Consider the following 19,300-nt stretch of genomic DNA (forward strand, 5'->3'; position numbering starts at 1 on the left):
ACAGACAGCGGGGCCCATGGGCATTGCCTGAGGCCTTGTCTTTTCTTCTCCTAAAGTCACAGTTGCTGCTTCCAGTTTCCCCTTAGGACTTTGCCTGATGGTTTTGCTTAGAATCTTTTTCTTTCTTTCTTTTTTATTTTTTCCCCAAGACGGAGTCTTGCTCTGTCACCCAGGCTGGAGTGCAATGGTGTGATCTTGGCTCACTGCGGCCTCCGCCTCCTGGGTTCAAGCGATTCTCCTGCCTCAGCCTCCCCAGTAGCTGGGATTACAGGCACACGCCACCACACCCGGCTAATTTTTGTATTCTTAGTAGAAGCCAGGTTTCACCATGCTGGCCAGGCTGGTCTCGAACTCTTGACTTCGTGATCTGCCTGCCTAGGCCTCCCAAAGTGCTGGGATTACAGGTGTGGGCCACTGTGCCGGGCCCTAGAATCTTTTTCTTAGTCTAACATCTGTAGCCACATCACAAAGGCCTTTTTTCCTAAACTAGAAAACTAGACCCATTAAAGCAACAGTGAAAAGCTAGAAAAGGCTGAGCTGTTCCACTGCAGGAGAGCGTGTGACCAGCTCATGGGCCATTGTGTGATAGGCCTTCCTTGGATAATCTGTCCCAGAAGCGGTTGCTGGGCTCAGAGGGACTCACTTCGCTTCCTTAAGTGAAGGACATGGTCGTAGGTGCTTCTGTGCACCCCACTGATGGAGAGTGAGCGTAGGGGTGCCCCTGTCCTGAAGCAGAAGCTCCCAGGGCTTGTATTTGCCTTCTGAACCAAGTTCAAAGGGCTCAGCTTTCTGGGCACATCCTCATTCTGTCTTGGTGCAGAATTGTGTCTTTGAAATGCATTTCTGAGTGCTCTTCCGACTTCCCTGGATTTTCTTTTTTTCTTTTTTTTTGAGACCGAGTCTCGCTCTGTCGCCCAGACTGGAGTGCAGTGGCACCATCTCGGCTCACTGCAACCTCCGCCTCCCGGGTTCACGCCACTCTCCTGCCTCAGCCTCCTGAGTAGCTGGGACCATAGGCGCCGCCATCACACCCGGCTAATTTTTGAATTTTTAGTAGAGACGGGGTTTCACCATGTTAGCCAGGATGGTCTCAATCTCCTGACTCATGATCCGCCCGCCTCAGCCTCCCAAAGTGCTGGGATTGCAGGCGTGAGCCACCGCGCCCGGCCCTTCCCTGGATTTTCTGATATGGATGGGAGTCCTGCTTCTCTGTAGCGGGAGACGGGGTGGGTGCTGCTTTAGGCCTCGGCTCTTGTATGGAAACTTGCAGGCTGAACCAGCGGCCTCCCCTGCCCTATCCAGTTCCTGGCTGCCTGGGAGGAAGATGTGATGCCAGCAGGAAGGGAGAGGGCTGCCTTGTCTGGCTGGTGTCTTCTTGTTTTCTCTTTCACTTCTTGGGGAACCAGCAGCGTCCTCTGCTGTCACTCACTCAGCATCCTGTCCTCACCCTCTCTTCCCTCCCTCCGGTGGACCTGGACTTCTGAAATCCCGCTGCTCCAGGAGATGGCAGCACACAGAGCCTCCTCGGCCTCCCTCTCGGCCGCCGCTGCCTCCTTGTCTGGCATGTGAACTGGTGTTAAATGTTCTCAAAATCCAGATGGCTCATAGGGGTTTCGAGCACTGCTCCTGCGGGGGCTGAGGGGACACTGAGAGGGGGGTTGGCCTCCCCTGTGGCCGGGCCTGCTCCCTGAGACCTGCATCCCAGGGATCGTGTCACCAGCATGCAGGTGTGTTAGTGATGGCCCTGCCCCGCTGTGTGCCAGTGACCGAGGAAGCCAGATTGCTCTCTGAATGCTTCGTAGCAGGGGGCTCAGAGGACCCCGGCACCCCGGGCGAGATCACTGCTTGCTGGAAGTCTCCGGGGCTGCTGACTTCTCTCCTAACTCCCAGCTCTCCTCTTGCTGCTCTGAGCAAGTCTGGGCTGGGAAGCCCGTCCATGCCCGCCTGACCCCATGCTCTCTGCTGCAGGCTGGCTTCTGCCTGGGCACCGCTCTGCACTCTTGGGGGCTGTGGTTCACGGAGGAAGGTTCACCGTCCACCATGGTAATCACCTCACGCTTCCCTGGGCCGAGACCTGGATGGGCCGTGGCCTTTTTCACCCCTCCCTGCCCCCATCCCCTGGCTCATTCCTGCCCAGCCTGTGGTTGGGGTGGAGGCAGGCTTAGGGCTAGGGTTAGTTTTGTGGCCTTGCTGATGGGCACCATGTCTCCACTCTTGGCCAGCTCGCGGAGATTGCGGCTGGAGCCCTCCTGGCCCTGGCCTTGGCTGGTGTTCTCATCCTTTTCACGTTCAGAAGGCTTAGCCAATTTCGTGAGTATCTTGGTTCTGACTCTGGCCTGGGGGGTTGGGGGAAAGCGTGGGTGCCTTGGGATGTGTTCTGAGCCCCTGGGAGGGGCCCTCAAGTCCACGGTGGGTTTGGCTAGAATCCAGTGGCCCATCTGGGCTCAGGCTGAGCACGTTGGTTCCAGGAAGCCAAGTCTGTTCAGAGCCCTTTCTGTTCTCCTCTCCTGAGCAAGGCTTCAGTGGGAAGAGGGGAGAGCCCCCTTTGTTGGAGACGAGCCTGTCACCCAGGCCCTCTTCCCTCGTGCTGAGTATGGCCAGGTACTGGCGGGGACGAGAGTACTGACTGTGCCACACCTGCATGTCCAGGACCAGGCCTGTGCCACGGCTCTGCCTCAGGCCGTCTCTTCATTCCCCTGCAGGACAAGCACAGCCCACTCCGCAGTACCGGTTCCGAAAGAGAGACAAAGTGATGTTTTACGGCCGGAAGATCATGAGGAAGGTAGCTGGTGCTTGGGGCCCCAGGTTGCACACGGCTTCCTGGAGCAGACCCCTGTGGGAGGGACCCCTCCTGCTGCGGGCTTCCCCAGTCCGGGCAGTGCTTGGCGTGTGCTGCCGTGTCCCCGGCTTCCCAGCTCTGCCACCAGGCTCAAGGTTTGGGGAACATTATAAATCGTGCTGAATGGTGTCTGCTTCCTCTAGCTGAATCCAGCGCGTTTTACCCAGAAATAACCCCCTACCCTCAGGCCTCAACTCCCCTGGCCTGAAGGGGCAGCTCCGGGAATGTCTGTGGTGGACAGTGGCCGCAGGGGAGAGAAGGTCCTGTCTGCCCCCAGAGTGGATGTTTATTTTAACAAGAAATGAGAACAGAAAGCTGCTTTGTAAACATCGCTGGGGCCCGGTGGGTGCAGGGGGCCTCACGCTCTGCCAGAGGTTTCTGACTCTGGTGCTGAGCTTGGAGGTCTCTGCCAGGCTTTGGGGTGCTGGACTGAGGACAGAGTCCATCCCCTGGGATTGGAGGGGCTAAGTTCCCTGGTTACTGGCATGTGTGATCTAAGCTAAAAGCTGCGTGGCTCACTTTGAGTGTCTGGGTGGTTCCGGAACCTAGACACAGATCCCTGGGCCGGGGCTCAGGAATCCGAGTTCAGCAAGCCCCTATCCGGGGAATAAGCAGCCTTGGTTTAACCCTTCCTGGTCTTTGGCCAGTTGAGTTGTCAGTGGCCTCCCCTGGCCGCCTCCTTGCACTCCTGAAGGGCCCAGGAAGTGCTCAACAGACCACCCAGAAGCTTCACAGAAACCACACAGACTGATCCCTTTAAAGCAATCTTTGTTACCTTTCTCTGGTTGTACAACTAATTCGTGTTCTTCACAGAAAATTGAAAAACTCGGCCAGGCGCGGTGGCTCACGCCTGTAATCCCAGCACTTTGGGAGGCTGAGGTGGGCCGATCATGAGGCCAGGAGTTTGAGACCAGCCTGGTCAACATGGTGAAACCCCGTCTCTACTGAAAATACAAAAATTAGCTGGGCGTTGTGGTGGGCACCTATAATCCCAGCTACTCGGGAGGCTGAGGCAGGAGAATCGTTTGAATCCGGGAGGCGGAGGTTGTGGTGAATTGAGATCGTGCCACTGCACTGCAGCTTGGGCAACAAGAGTGAAACTGCTTCTAAAAAAAAAGAAAGAAAGAAAGAAAGAAAATTGAGAAACTCAAGAGGGGAGGGAGTGGGTGTCTGTCTGTGGCTCATCTGTTCTCATCAGCGTTAAGTGCTGTGAAAGGGCAGATGAGTTAGGGCTGCTGTACGCTGGGTCTGGAACAGCCTTGGGCGGCTGGGACAGGGCGCGGAGCTATCTGGAGCAGCGTGGAGACGATCTGTTGAGTGTCGACCATCATCCAGTGGCCCCACAGAGGACAGGGAAGCGGAGGGCCTGGGAGGAAAGCCGCGAGGCCAACAGCTCTGGACCGAAGGGCAGCAGGCAGTGGTGCCCGAGTGAGGTGGCCCTGCCAGCATTGCAGGGTGTGACCCAGGCCTCTGCTGTTCTGGGCAGTCAAGCAGACACTGCCTGAGAAAAGGGAAGAAGACTGTTCCAGATACAGGACAGAGTGGGCAGTGGCCCCAGGTCGCAGGGGAAGTGATGGGGGGAAGGTCGGTGGGGACAGTGGTGGATCTTTAAAGGGTTATAGGAAAGGGTTGTGTTGAACAGCACGAAAGTCAAGGATGGAGTGGCTGTCAGCCTTCGGGGCAGCGGGGCCAGCCGGCATGAAGCCCTGGAGCTCTGGAGGGTTGGCTATTTGGGGACAGTGAGGATGATCCCCAGGATGTGTGGGGCTGTATCACTCACTGCTAACATTCCCTCACAGGCCAGGCGGGGTGGGGAAATGGCACAGCCAAACCCCAGGAGCTGAAGCTGGGCCTGCGGGAGGCTCACAGGCAGGTTCTGAGGACTGACCCCTGTGACGAAGAGCTTGGACCTTGCGGCTTGCAGGGTCAGTGCCTGGTGTCTCCCTTGGCTCTGCAGGTGACCACACTCCCCAACACCCTGGTGGAGAACACTGCACTGCCCCGGCAGCGGGCCAGGAAGAGGACCAAGGTGCTGTCTTTGGCCAAGAGGTACTGAGTGTCCTTCAGACCACATCCTGCCTGGGGTGCCCCCCACGGTGCTGGCCTCCCCAGCCCTGAGCTGCCTGGCGTGTCGGCTGCTGACACTGTGGGTTTTGAACCCGCCTGGTCTGCTCAAGGCTAGTGTGTTTCTGCCTCGTAGGATTCTGCGTTTCAAGAAAGAATACCCGGCGCTGCAGCCCAAGGAGCCCCCGCCCTCCCTGCTGGAGGCCGACCTCACGGAGTTTGACGTGAAGAATTCTCACCTACCATCAGAAGTTCTGTACATGCTGAAAAATGTTCGGTAAGAACGGGGATGAGCCCCGAGGGCAGCTGCAGCTCCTGTCCTCCCGAGCTTCTCACTGGGGACTGGCTCCAGCTTGGCTGTCTTGTGTTGGGGGATGGTTGGCAAAGCCCATTGTGGGGCTGCTGGTGTCTGTGCCCCCGTGGCAGAGCCTCGTGGTCTGCTGGCTTCTTCACCAGGTCTTTCTTGTTCTGTTGAACAATTTCCCAGTGTTTCATCTTCAGCAATGAACCCAGAGCAAGAGCGAGAACGGTGTGGTGGATCCAAAGTCTGGAGCCTGGGTTTTGCTCTGTGCTCCCGTCTTGCTGACTGGCCCCTGGACTGCACCCCTTCCACTCCCTGGCCCAGCTCACCATCCTGGAGGCCACCTTTGCCTTCCTCCCGTGTGCGTGTGGCTCAGGTTCACGGGTCAAGAAGTTCTCTGAGCTGATGGAAAACAGGCTCATGGGAATTTCAGAAGTTGAACAGTTGTGTTTGGCAGTGATGCCGTGTGGTTTGTTAGTCAGCCGTGTGGACCCACAGCACAAGGCCTGGCGCCAGTGGGGTCGGTGGCCATGAGCTCTTGAGACTCTGGCAGAGACCGTCCTCCTCCCCTGGAAGGCTGTCCCACAGCACCCTCTGGCTCTTGCAGGGTCCTGGGCCACTTTGAGAAGCCGCTGTTCCTGGAGCTTTGCAAACACATCGTCTTTGTGCAGCTGCAGGAGGGGGAGCACGTCTTCCGGCCCGGGGCGCCAGACCCCAGCATCTGTGTGGTGCAGGACGGGCGGCTGGAGGTCTGCATTCAGGACGCTGTGAGTCGCAGGGTGGCGGGGCACTCACCTCCATGTCTGTCATCTCAGGTTCTAAAACGTTTGCCACTGAAAAGCGAGGCAAAATTTTGATTTTAATTTCTTTGGGGAAAACTCACCATTTTATTTTATGACATTTTATTTAATAAATAAAGACAGGGTCTCACTCTGTCACCCAGGCTGGAGTGCAGTGGTGCGATCTCAGCTCACTGAGGCCTCGATTTCCTGGGCTCAAGCGATCCTCCTGCCTCAGCCTTTGGAGTAGCTAGGATTACAGGTGTGTGTCACCACGCCCGCCTCACTTTTAAAATTTTTTTGTAGAGATGGAGTCTCACTTTGTTGCCCGGGCTGGTCAGCAATTCCTGTGCTCAGGCAACTCTCCCTTCTTGGCCTCTCAGAGCACTGGAATTGCAGGCATGAGGCCTGGGCCTGGCAACTGTTTTAAATGTTTCTTCCAAGTCCTCGGAATACTCCCTTTGATGGTTTCGTAGTAAGTCACTGTATTGATTTGCCATGATCAATTGAGCCCTTGCTCTATTTTCAGGTTTCTAACAAAATTAAATTATTTTAATTGTAAGAAAATAATTAAGGCCATGGTGGGAAGATCGCCTGAGCCCACAGGTTGGAGACCAGCTTGGACGACACAGTAAGACTCCATCTCTACAAAAAGCAAAAAATAATTATCCAGGCATGGTGGTAGCACCTGTGGTCCCAGCTACTTGGGGGCTGAGGTGGGAGGATCACTTGAGTCTGGGAGGTCGAGGCTGCGGTGAGCTGTGTTCATGCTACCGCACCGCAGCCTGAGCGACAGAGCGAGACCCTGTCTCAAAAAAAAAAATTCAGGTATGAATCCATGTAGGAGCTCAATACTTGTTTCCTGCCTCTGTTAAATTCTGCCCTTTGAATTGCTGCTCAGGGGTGGGTACTAGGCCAGACCCTGCCGTGGCCTCTTCGGCGTGTGTTGCTCTTCCGGAGGGTGGTGTGGCTTTGTCTGTCCAGGCAGTTGCGACCCAGACTTCTCATTGCTTGTTCTCATTTAAAGCACACACTTAGCAAACCCTGGGCTTTGTGTGATCATCGCCCTGACCTGCAGGGCTCCTGCCAACCGTGGTCCCGGCAGTGGGCACCGACCCCATGCCAGCTCCGGCACTGCCTGTCGGGGTTTCTAGACCAAAAGTGCTGCTGGGCAAAGTGTTTGGTTCTCAGGTTTGTCGCTTCGTCTGTGGCTGGACTTGATGGGTCATTAGGAGGGAAAGGGGCTTGGTTCCCCCATCTGGGGAAGCTGGAGCCAGTAGCTTCTGGGGATGGGGCCGCCCAGCTGGTGAAGCAGAGGCTTTTGTTGCTGCTGGTGTGGGACCTCCTGAAGGACCAGAACCCGTGTCCCTCTGGCCTTTGGACTAGATGGGAGGGGCTCATGGAGGGGCCTGGGGCCAGATTTGGGCAACTTCATAAAGAATTTTCCTGGATCAAGCTGAGATGAAGTGCTTACATTGTTAAATCACCAAAATAGTGTGGTTTCTTTTCTTTTCTTTTTTTTTTTTTTTTGAGACAGAGTCTGGCTCTGTCGCCCAGGCTGGAGTGCAGTGGCCGGATCTCAGCTCACTGCAAGCTCCGCCTCCTGGGTTTACGCCATTCTCCTGCCTCAGCCTCCGGAGTAGCTGGGACTACAGGCGCCCGCCACCTCATCTGGATAGTTTTTTGTATTTTTTAGTAGAGACGGGGATTCACCATATTAGCCAGGATGGTCTTCGTGATCCGCCCGTCTCAGCCTCCCAAAGTGCTGGGATTACAGGCTTGAGCCACCGTGCCCGGCCTCTTTTTTTTTTTTTAACCTAATGGAAAATTATATCAAAGTTCTGGAATTTAGGCTGGTAATAACTGAAAAGGTCCTCAGAGCCCTTATAGTTAGTTCAGCAAACAAACAGGCTCTGCGAGCTTTTGCCTCAGTCCCCACACTGAAGACGAGTCGCGGGATGGAGAGGTGGGTCTCCTCCTTCGTCTCTGTTTTCCTTGCCGCTGCTTCCTGCATGTTGTACCCCTGAGGCCAGCGGGTCCGTCTCGTTCCCTGCCCTCCATCCGAGGCACTTGCTGCTGTCATGGTGCCTCAGAGGTGCAGGCCCGTGGCCCCACTGCCCTGGGCTGGGCTGAACCTCCACCAGGCCCTGCAGTCACAGCCCGGGACCTGACGGCGCCCACTCTGCTCTCCAATCACAGGATGGCACCGAGGTGGTGGTGAAAGAGGTTCTGGCAGGAGACAGCGTCCACAGCCTGCTCAGCATCCTGGACATCATCACCGTGAGTCCCCCGCTGCCTGGCCCTCAGAGCACCCCTGGGTCAGCCCGAGAGGCCTGGTTTTTTCTGTCTTGCCTGGACAGCTGGCAGTGGTTAAAGGCCAGTTCTCTACAGTGACGTGAGGGGAGCGGGGTTTGGTCCAGGAAGGAGGGAGGAAGGAGGAGGGAGCTTCATTCTGGCTACAGTGCATTGAAGAATAGCCGGGCATGTGGTTAAGGGTTTTAGTTGTCTCTTAAATGACTGTTTTTGAACTGGGCAATAAATGCATGTGGTTCAGCATTCAAAAAGCACAAAGCATCGTACAGGGAAGGTGTTTTCTCCTCAGGCCCAAGGCCCTCCCGGGGGACCTGCCGCCCCGTTTCCTGCAGGTCCTGCTGGGCTCTTCCCTGCTGGCGCCGTCTTTCTGTGACTCCCAGTCTTTTGCTTTTCGTTGTTGCAGTGAATGGTCTCCTGTGCCCATCGTTTCCGGTACTGGAGCCTGATCTGCGGGATAAATTCTAGGGTGGACTTGCTGGGTCCCAGGGGATGCACACTTGTAATTTTGAAAGGTGCTGCCGGGCCGAGCATGGTGGCTCACGCCTGTAATCCCAGCACTTTGGGCGGCCGAGGCGGGTGGATCACGAGGTTGAGAGATTGAGACCAGCAAGGCCAACATGGTGAAACCCCATCTCTACTAAAAATACAAAAATTAACTGGGTGTAGGGGCGGGCGCCAGTAATCCCAGGTACTCGGGAGGCTGAGGCAGGAGAATCTCATGAACCCGGGAGGTAGAGGTTGCAGTGAGCCAAGATCAGGCCACTGCGCTCCAGTCTGGGCAACAAGAGTGAAACTGTCTCAAAAACAAATAAATAAATAATAAATAAATAAATAAAAATCATGTATCATGTTGTCTCATGATTTTAACTTTTATTATGGGACAGTTCAAAATGTGCAAAATAGTAAAATCACCCCATGTGCCCAACATTCACGAGGATTATCATTTTTAGGCAGGGTTTCGCTCTGTTACTTAGGTAGTGGCATGATCTTTGCTCATTGCAACCTCCGCCTCCAGGGCTCAAGCGATTCTCTCACCTCAGCTTCTGAAGTAGCTGAGACTGCAGGCGTGCACCACCACACCTGGCTAACTTTGTATATTTTTGTAGAGATAGAAATGAGGTTTTGCCATGTTGGCCAGGCTGATCTTGAATTCCTGGGCTCAAGTGGGAGCCTACCTCAGCCTCCCAAAATGCTGGGATTACAGGCCTGATCCATCATGCCAAGTCATTAACTAGAAGTTGTTTTTTTGTTTGTTTGTTTTTGTTGTTTTTTTGAGAGGGAGTCTCGCTCTGTTGCTCAGGCTGGAGTGCAGTGGCACCATCTTGGCTCACTGCAGCCACCATCTCCCAGGTTCAAGTGATTCTCCTGCCTCAGCCTCCTGAGTACCTGGGATTATAGGAATGCACCATCACACCTGGCTAATTTTTGTATTTTTAGTAGAGATGGGGTTTCACCATGTTGGCCAGGCTGGTCTCTAACCCCCGACCTCAAGTGATCCACCCGCCTCAGCCTCCCAGAATGCTGGGATTCCAGGCCTGAGCCACCGCGCCCGGCCCATTAACTGGAATTTAATGTCTGTTTAGTCTTTTTTTCTTTGAGTAAAACCTATATGCAGTGAAACAAATCTTTAGTGTCCATTAGCTGAATTTTGCTAAATGCCTATCAACTCAAAAAGAGGTGTCTGATTTTAATCTTACTCTTTTGAGTTATACCTTTTGCATTCATTGTTAGCTGTGTATCGAGGTAACTTCTACCTCAGTTTCTCTAGCCTTCGTTAGGAGAGTTTTCCAGAGCTCACCAGAACCCTGGCTCAGATGCATTCAGGCAGAGCCAACCCCTAGGTCCTTGCATGAAACCTCACACTGGAGCCTGGGTGGTGTCCTCTGATCCCATCCTATATTCTTCTGCTCAGAAAGCACGTAACAAGCTCCAGCCAGACATTGGGGTGTCCAGGGTGCTCACTCTGCTCCCCAGTAGATGGGCACAGGTGGGCGTTGAGCTGTTTGGGGCCTGGGGTGGAGGCATGGATGGGACCTCGGCATCTCATTGTGCTCCCTGGGACCTGTGTATCTTCGTGAGATGCGTGGCCTGTGCTGGGGAGGCCACCGGCCTGGGGAGGGAGAGGACACCACTTCCTTGGAGCTGCCATTAGAAGGCCGGTGCTCATCTTCGAGGGAGCGCCCAACATGGCTTGGGCAGAGTAGGGTCCCGGCCACCAGACCCACCTCTGTGCGCCTCTTTGGAGCCTCTGGTTCGTGTGTCTCCGGAGCTATGGTGGGCTTCTCAGGGACTCCTGGATGTGTAAGGGGCACCTGTGGGCCTGAGAAAAGCTGGGAAAGGACTAGAGAAGCTTGGGTCTATGTGGATGTAAACTTGTTCGGCACAGGGCATCAGTATGCATCCTGCCTTGGATGATTCGTTTCTCTTTAAGCAAAAAGTAGCTTTACTGGGGTAGAGGCTTTCTCCGTTATTTCTTGTTCTTTCTGATCTTGATCTTGTTGTGATATTTAAGTTGGGCCTCACTTATCACAGCGCAGCGATGCCTGTGGCAGGAGAGGGGAGCTGTGTGCTGAGACGGGCCGGCTTCCTCTCGGCCACTGCGACCTGTCTCGTCCACATTGGTGTCACAGCCCCTCTCCCTTAGGGGCGGGAATGGGTCTTCCCTGAGTGTAGTAGGAGTGAAAAATGAGGGGTGGTTGACTGAGCACGGTGGCTCATGCCTGTAATCCCAGCACTTTGAGAGGCCAAGGCGGGAGGGTCACAAGGTCAGGAGACCGAGACCACCCTGGCCAACATGGTGAAACCCGTCCTTACTAAAAATACAAAAATTAGCTGGGCATGGTGGTGGGCGCCTGTAGTCCCAGCTACTCAGGAGGCTGAGGCAGGAGAATCCCTTGAACCAGGGAGTTGGAGGTTGTAGTGAGCTGAGATCGCGCCATTGCACTCCAGCCTGGCAACAGAGTGAGACTCCGACTCCGTCTCAAAAAAAAAAAAAAGTGAGTGATATCTGAGAGAGATAATTCTGTATTGTGATCGGTTGATCATCTGGTGTGACATCGTTTTTGCCTCATCAAACTTCTGTGTTTGTCATTTTAACAAAATTTAAATTCTTGCAAAATAACACGGACAGATTCTAAAAACATACTTAAACTTTTGTCAACAGTGGCCATCTGTCCCCGCACACTGAGAACGCTTCGGTCGGGTTCCTTCTGAGCAGCTTTTCTTGCTGTTTCCTAACCCATCCGTTCTAGACACGCTGACTTGCTGTCGCGGGAGATGACATGTGGCTCCGCGGATGGCCCCAATGCCTCACACTATGCTCCCAGCTGCGCCGCTCATGGGCAGCCGTTTCGACTTCATGGATGCTATTCACAGCTGAGCTGTGTAGTGTACTACAGTTAAATTTCCTTTCTTGCCACTTTCTGTTTTCCTGGAATGAACAGTTGTGTGATTTCTGGCTGCTTGGTGATTTTTCTGTGCACCCGTTACAGACTCACACCCTGAACCAACGGCTCCATGAACGCCGCTTTGCTCTGGGAAAAGCCCCTCCCAGGAGCCCCCATCCTCCTGCCCAGTCGGACCCTCCCCAGGCCTGCTGTCCAGCTGCCATCCCGGGGCCACCCACCCTTCCTTCCCCCGCACAGGGCTCTTGCTGCTGCTTTCTACGCCGGCGTGTTTTGGTGGAGCAAATCCTCCATTCACTTCCTGAAACAGGGTGCCAGGGAGGTGTATGTTTTGAAACCTTAGAAATCTAGAATTGTCTTTATTCTACACTGCCTTTGTCTTTTTGTTGTACTTTTTCTTTCTTTCTTTTTTTTTTTTTTTTTTAAAGACAGAGTCTTGCTCTGTTGCCCAGGCTAGAGTGCAGTGGCCAGATCTCAGCTCACTGCAAGCTCTGCCTCCGGGTTCCCACCATTCTCCTGCCTCAGCCTCCCGAGTAGCTGGGACTACAGGCGCCACCACTGCACCTGGCTACTTTTCTGTTTTTCAGTAGAGATGGGGTTTCGATCTCCTGACCTCGTGATCTGCCCTCTGCGGCCTCCCAAAGTGGTGGGATTACAGGCGTGAGCCACCGCACCTGGCCCTTTTGTTATACTTTCTAGAAGATTTTCAACTTTATTTTCCAAATCTTCCATTCAATTTTAATTTCTGTCATATTTTCATTTCAAAAGTTTTTTTTTCTGTGAATTTTTTTTTTTTTGAGACGGGGTCTTGCCCTGTCGCCCAGGCTGGAGTGCAATGGCGTGATCTCAGCTTACTGCACCTCCTGCCTCTCGGGTTCAAACGATTCTCCCACCTCAGCCTCCTAAGTAGCTAGGATTACAGGCATGCGCCACCACACCCAGCTAATTTTTGTATTTTTAGTAGGGACGGGGTTTCACCATGTTGGCCAGGCTGGTCTCAAACTCCCGACCTCGTGATCCACCCTCCTGGGCCTCCCAAAGTGCTGAGATTACAGGCGTGAGCCACTGCGCCTGGCCCTGAATGTTCTTTTTAAAAAATTATCTTGTTCTTACTTCCTGGATAAAGTAAGATGGGTATTCTTTTGCTCCTGAGTTGTTTCTGACCTGAGTTTCTCTTCTCTGTTTATTTTGGCTTCTGTCTTTCCAATCAGGGACTTTTCTGCCTCCAACAGTCACTTTATGTGTGAGTGAAGTCCTTATTGAATGCAGGTGTGCAAACCCGCATCGCTGCATCGCACAGAAATAACGTGGAGCCCAAGAGGCAACACAAAGCACACACTGTATAATTTCACTCACCTGAGGCTCAGCCGCCAGCTGCACTGACACTCGAGGAGGGAGGCTGGCCAGCCAGCTTTCTCCGCAAAAGGCCAGAGCATAAATATTTCAGCTTTATGGGCCACGTGGTCTCTCTTGCAGCTACTCAATGTGGCCATCTAGTGTTCCAAAAAAAACTTCCTTTACAAAAACCTGCAGCTGGGCTGGAGGGACTTGGCGGTGGTGTTTGGCCCTGCTGGGGTGAAAGGTCTCGTTAGTGGTTGCCTGTTAGAGGTTTAGGTTGGGTATCGACTCAGGGAGGCGTAAGGTAATCTGGATTACTGGAAATGTTCTATGTCTTGACTTCGGTGGGAGTTACATGGGTTAACTACAAAACAAAAAGAGCGTGATCCACCTGAAAGCTGCATATGGGCCGTGTGTGCATGGGGTCAGGGTTCACTAATGGGGGACGCTCCCTGCAGAAGGACTGAGCAGGACACTGGCTCTTTCCTTCCTGCTTTGGGAGCCCACAGGTCAGGGTCTGTAGGTCTTTTTTTTAGGGCAGCTTCTCAGAAAGAAATCTGCCTATGTCTTGCTGTGGTGGCATGAGGTTGGAGGAGGGGGAGGAGTCTGCGGGGGAGACTCCCGTCTGGAGTGGACACTTTTGGGGGGAGTCTGGGAGTGCTCCCACCTGGAGTGGACACTGTTGGGGAGGAGCCTGGGGGTGTCCCCGCCCGGAGTGACACTGTTGGGGAGGAGCCCTGGGGGTGTCCCCGCCTGGAGTGGACCACTGTTGCGGAGGAGTCCTGGGAGTCTCCCCGCCCGAGGTGGACACTGTTTCTTGCGTTCGCAGCCACACCCTGATGTCCTTGGGCCTTACCTGCTTGCTTCACCTTCTCAGAGAATCCTCAGTTCGTCGCTGGCCCATGGGGGAAGGGCCATTTCCCAAGCCCTTGTTGGGGTCAAGGAAAGTTGACTTGGGTTTTGCCCCTCCCCCCTCTGCCCCATCTCCCTGCATGTTAGCCCTTGCTGGCTCTGCGGTGAGGACCAGGTCCCTCCTTCTGTCTGGTTCTGCAATCTAAGCCAAGTCTCCAGCTTCCCTTAGAGGGCCCCCACAAGCCATGACTCTGTCACTTGCGCTTTAATCAGCTGCAAAAATTCAAGTGACATTTTTTTATCTACTCTTAGCTTTTTGTCCCTTTATCCTTGAAGGTTTGTATCTTTTTTTAAGAGAGCAGAGAATAAGCATCTATATTCCACAACGGGACCGAAGATAAGCATTTATCTTCAACTTACCTTTCTTTTTTGGAGACGAGTCCTCACTCTGTCACCCAGGCTGGAGTGCAGTGGCATGATCGCGGGCTCCAAACTGCCAACCTCTCATTTCCTGGGGTCCAAGTGATTCTCGGTGCCCTTCACCTCCCGAGTAGCTGGGACTTTACAGGGTTCCCAGCACGCACCATTGTTTAATAATTTGTATTTTTAGTGATAACCAGGTTTTCCACCGTGTTGGCCCAGGCTGGGTCCGAACTCCTGACCTCAAGCCAAGATCTGCCCTCCTGGCCCTCCCAAAGTTGCTGGGATTATAGGTGGGTGAACCACTGTGCCCAGCCCCAAACCCACCATTTTATTGGGGAAGGTAGGCTTTAATTATTTTAATTTTAATAAAGTTGTTACAATACTGCAGATACACAAAAAGCGTGAATGTTTGCCAAGGAAATGGCGGTTGGACTATAGTCACCTGGGCTGTTCCGGGAGAGGAAAGGAGTTTTGCTGAGCCCCTCATAGTTCCTCGGCCAGCCCCAGACAACATAACAGGACCCTGTCTCTAAAACCAAGTAGGCTGACACTGCAAACAGGCAGTCAAACTCGAACCCCAGTTTATATAGTTTTTTTTTTTTTTTTTTTTTTTTGAGATGGAGTCTCGCTCCTGCGCCGGCTGGAGTGCAGTGGCTGGGATCTCAGCTCACTGCAAGCTCCGCCCTCCCCGGGTGACGCCATTCTCCCTGCCTCCAGCCTCTCCGGAGTTAGCCTGGGACCTACAGGGTACCCGCCACCTCGCTGGCTAGTTTTTTGTAATTTTTTTTTTTTTGTATTTTTTAGTAGAGAACGGGGTTTCACATGTTTTAGCCCAGGATGGTCTTTGATCTTCCTGACCCTCGTGATCCGCCCATCTCGGCCTCCAAGAATGCTGGGATTACAGGCCTTTGAAGCCACCTTGCGCCCGGCTAAAGTTTCTTGTTTTTGGGTTTCCTCGTTTATGTGGCCTCGTGTAGGAAGGTACATTAGAATCCCTGGAATGGCCCCGCGGCGTGAGCCTTGGTCTACACAGGTGAGCAGCCGCTGTTTGAATTTAGTATCTGTGGTGATGTGTCAGGCATCTTCATTCTGGCTGTCCAAAGAAGGAAATGAAGGTTTATTTTTAAAATAAAATGGGAGAGTTACAGTTCTGCCTGGTGGCAAAGTAGCCAGCCTGTCCCTGCTGATTAGTGAAAAAAACTCTTTTTTTTTTTTTTTTTTTGAGACGGAAGTTCTTGCTCTGTTGCCTGGGCTTTAGAGTGCAATGGCCGGATCTCAGCTCACTGCAAGCTTCCGCCTCCCCCGGGTTTAAGCCATTCTCCTGCCTCAAGCTCCCGAGTAGCTGGGACTACGGCCCCGCCCCACCGTCGCCGCCTCATTTTTTTTTTTTATTTTTTAGTAGAAGAGGGGGTTTCACTGTTAGCGCAGGATGTCTCGATCTCCTGACCTCGTGATCCGCCCATCTCGGCCTCCCAAAGTGCTGGGATTACAGGCTTGAGCCACGCCGCCCGGCCGATTAGTGAAAAACTCTGGACAAAATGCAGAAAACAGTCCTTGGAGGACTCTGAAAATAAAGCCAGGAGATTGCGGATGGGAATCAAAGCGTGGAGCCGCCACGCACAAGGGTTCTGCTTCCTGCTTTTTCATTTTCTTCTGTTACTCACGGCCTTGCCTCGATGGTAGCCCAGTTATGGAGCAAAATCCCTGATGGGAATCCTCCAAAAGTACCAGAAGAAGGTCCCCAAGGGCCAGAGAGAGTGTGCAGATCTCAGGGAGGAGAGAGCCGGGGAAGCAGATGCACGGAGTTTGTCTGTGAACCTGTACAAGGCTCAGGACAGACCCAGAGCAGCATAACAAAGACTTTGAAACTGCATTAAGATTCAAACTTCAAGGCCAGGTGCAGTGGCTCACGCCTGTAATCCCAGCACTTTGGGAGGCCGAGGCGGGCAGATCACAAGGTCAAGAGATCGAGACCATCCTGGCCAACATGGTTAAACCCCGTCTACTAAAGATAGAAAAAATTAGCCAGGCATGGTGGCGGACACCTGTAGTCCCAGCTACTTGGGAGGCTGAGACAGAAGAATCACTTGAACCCAGGAGGCAGAAGTTGCAGTGAGCCGAGATCATGCTGCTGCACTCCAGCCTGGGCAACAGAGCAAGACTCTATCTCAGGGGAAAAAAAAAATTCAAACTTCAGGCTGGTGCGCTGGCTCACACCTGTAATCCCAGCACTTTGGGAGGCCGAGGCAGGTGGATCACATGAGGTCAGGAGATCTACACCAGCCTGGTCAACATGGTGAAACCCCGTCTCTACTAAAAATACAAAAATGTGTTGTGGTGAGTGCCTGTAATCCCAGCTACTCGGGAGGCCGAGGCAGGAGAATCACTTCAACCTGGGAGGTGGAGGTTGCAGTGAGCTGAGATGGCACCACTGCACTCCACCTGGGTGACAGAGTGAAACTCCGTCTCAAAAAACAAAAAAAAGATTCAAACTTCAGCTCAAATCTCAGACTGACTCCGGAGTGGGGCATGTGCAGGGCAGAGCAAAGCATCAGAACCAAGCCTTCGAAAACAGAGATACTGGAATCTACCATCCACAGATACAGACTTGTGGTCCAAACCCAACCAGCTTAATCACCTGCTAAAACAAAAAAGACAACATTCTCCAGAAAATTATATCCTAAATCCAGCCATTATAAATGATCACAATGGATACAACTGGTCTAAATACAACAACAAGACAGATTGTCAGATTGGATGGAAAGTCCAAGACCCAACTCTATGGTGTCTGCAGGAAAAACCCACTTTAAATATCAATACTTAGATAGAAAACAAAAGGTTGCCTGGCAAAGTGACCCACACCTGTAATCCTAGCACTGTGGGAGGCTCGGGTGGGAGGATCGCTTAAGCACAGGAGTTCGAGACTAATCTGGGCAACACAGTGACCCTGTCTCTACAGAAAATTTAAAATTAGGTTAGTGTGGTGCTGCACACCTGTGCTCCCGGCTACCCAGCAGGCTGAAGTGGGAGGACTGCTTGAGCCTGGGAAGTTGAGGCTGGAATGAGATGTGCGTGAGCTACTTTACTATAGCTCAGGTGACAGAGGAGCAAGACACGTCCTCAAAAAAAAAAGGGCCGGGCGCGGTGGCTCACGCCTGTAATCCCAGCACTTTGGGAGGCGGGCGGATCATGAGGTCAGGAGATCGAGACCTTCCTGGCTAACATGGTGAAACCCCATCTCTACTAAAAATACAAAAAAATAAAATCTAGCCGGGTGCGGTGGCGGGCCCCTGTAGTCCCAGCTACTCAGGAGGCTGAGGCAGGAGAATGGTGAGAACCCGGGAGGCAGAGCTTGCAGTGAGCCGAGATCACGCCACTGCGCTCCAGCCTGGGCAACAGAGCAAGACTCTGTCTCAAAAAAAAAAAAAAAAAAGGCTGGAAGAAGATATACCATGAAAGCCCCAATTAAAAGAAAACTGGAGTGGCTATATTAGTATCAGACAAAGTCGATGTCAGATGTGATGAAGGAATATTAGCAGGGATAAAAAGGGACAGCACGGCCAGGCATGGTGGCTCATGCTTGTAATCCCAGCACTTTGGGAGGCCGAGGCGGGTACATTACTTGAGGTCAGGAGTTCAAGACCAGCCTGGCCAACACGGTGAAACCCCATCTCTACTAAAAATACAAAACTTATCTGGAAATCACTTGAACCCAGGAGGCAGAGGCTGCAGTGAGCCAAGACTGTGCCATGGCACTCTAGCCTGGGCAATGCTGGTATTAGAAGATAAAACAAACCTCAGATCAGTGACCCAAGCTTGTATCGTAAGAAGCTAGGAGAAGAAAAACAAATGAAACCCAAAGCATGCAGATGGAAGAAACTCATAAAGAGTAAGAATCAATGAGACTGGAAATGGAAAAACAGGAGAGAAAATCCATGAAACCAAAAGCTGGCTCTTGGACAATGTCAGTAAAATGAAAAATCCTGTAGCCAGACCAGTGTAGAAAAGAAGAGAAGACACAAACTACAAATACTAGACATGAAAGAGTGCACATGTCCACAGACCCTACAGACATAAAAGGACTAACAAGGAAATCTTTTGAACAACTTTATGCCCATAAAACCAACCACGCAGATTAAATTGACAAATTCCTTGAAAGACACAAACTACCAAAGTTCCCTCAGATGTAGATTATCTGAATAGCCGTATATCTACTAAAGAAATCCAATTAGTAGCTAAAATCCTTCCCACCTGGAAAACTCCGGATCTAGATGACTTCACTGGGGAATACTTCCCGCCATTTAGGACGTTAAGGACAAAATATGCTAATTTCACACAAACTTCTCCGGAAAAGTAGAAGAGGGACGATTTCCCAGTTTAGTTTTTGAGGCGAGCAAGACCCTGACACCTAATCAGAGGACATTACAAGGTAGGAAAATTTCACACCAGTCACTCATCACTGGAAACATACATATCCTCAATGAAATATTACAGATTTGAGTCCAGCAGTATATGGAAAGGGATAATACATCATGATCGGTGGGATTTATTCCAGGAATGCAAAGCTGTTTCAACAGTTGAAAATCAGTTGATGTACTTTTCCATATTGACAGACTAAAGAAGAAAAGCCATCTGATTATCTTAATAAATGCAGAAAAAGCATTTGACAAAATTCAGCATCTGTTCATGATAAAAACTCTCAGCAACCAGGAGAAGAGAACTTCCTAAATCACATAAAGGATATCTGTACTAAAAAATGAAAGCAAACATCTTGCTTGATGGCAAACGACTGAATATTTTCCCTTGAAGATTGGGAACAAGCCAGAGTGTGTGTGTGTGTGTGTGTGTGTGTGTGTGTGTGTGTGTGTGTGCGTGTGTTTTCCTTTTTTTTTTCTTGAGTCAGTCTCACTGTATCACCCAGGCTGGAGTGCAGTGGCGTGATCTCGGCTCACTGCAACCTCTGCCCCCGGCCCCGGGTTCAAACAAT

At 52.2% G+C, this 19,300-nt stretch overlaps 1 protein-coding gene across 10 annotated transcripts in view; it reads left to right on the plus strand.

Moving 5' to 3' along the window:
- Positions 1 to 1,156: 1,156 nt before the first annotated feature.
- PNPLA7 (patatin like domain 7, lysophospholipase) overlaps positions 1,157 to 19,300 on the plus strand; it is an 83,170-nt gene continuing 65,026 nt past the window's right edge. For 3 of the 10 annotated variants that reach the window (XM_017893140.1, XM_017893141.1, XM_017893150.1), the window contains exons 1-7: positions 1,159 to 2,043; positions 2,223 to 2,310; positions 2,703 to 2,782; positions 4,797 to 4,888; positions 5,040 to 5,180; positions 5,812 to 5,971; positions 8,183 to 8,263. In XM_017893140.1, the coding sequence (XP_017748629.1) occupies positions 1,792 to 2,043; positions 2,223 to 2,310; positions 2,703 to 2,782; positions 4,797 to 4,888; positions 5,040 to 5,180; positions 5,812 to 5,971; positions 8,183 to 8,263 (894 nt within the window). In that variant the 5' untranslated portion in view covers positions 1,159 to 1,791. Of the gene's footprint in view, positions 2,044 to 2,222; positions 2,311 to 2,578; positions 2,602 to 2,679; positions 2,783 to 4,796; positions 4,889 to 5,039; positions 5,181 to 5,811; positions 5,972 to 8,182; positions 8,264 to 19,300 lie in introns of those variants that run through there. The other 7 variants (XM_017893147.1, XM_017893146.1, XM_017893144.1 and 4 more) reach the window with 6 other exon arrangements.

The sequence above is a fragment of the Rhinopithecus bieti genome, unplaced genomic scaffold (assembly GCF_001698545.2).
Source record: "Rhinopithecus bieti isolate Rb0 unplaced genomic scaffold, ASM169854v2 scaffold_23276, whole genome shotgun sequence".
Taxonomy (NCBI): domain Eukaryota; kingdom Metazoa; phylum Chordata; class Mammalia; order Primates; family Cercopithecidae; genus Rhinopithecus; species Rhinopithecus bieti.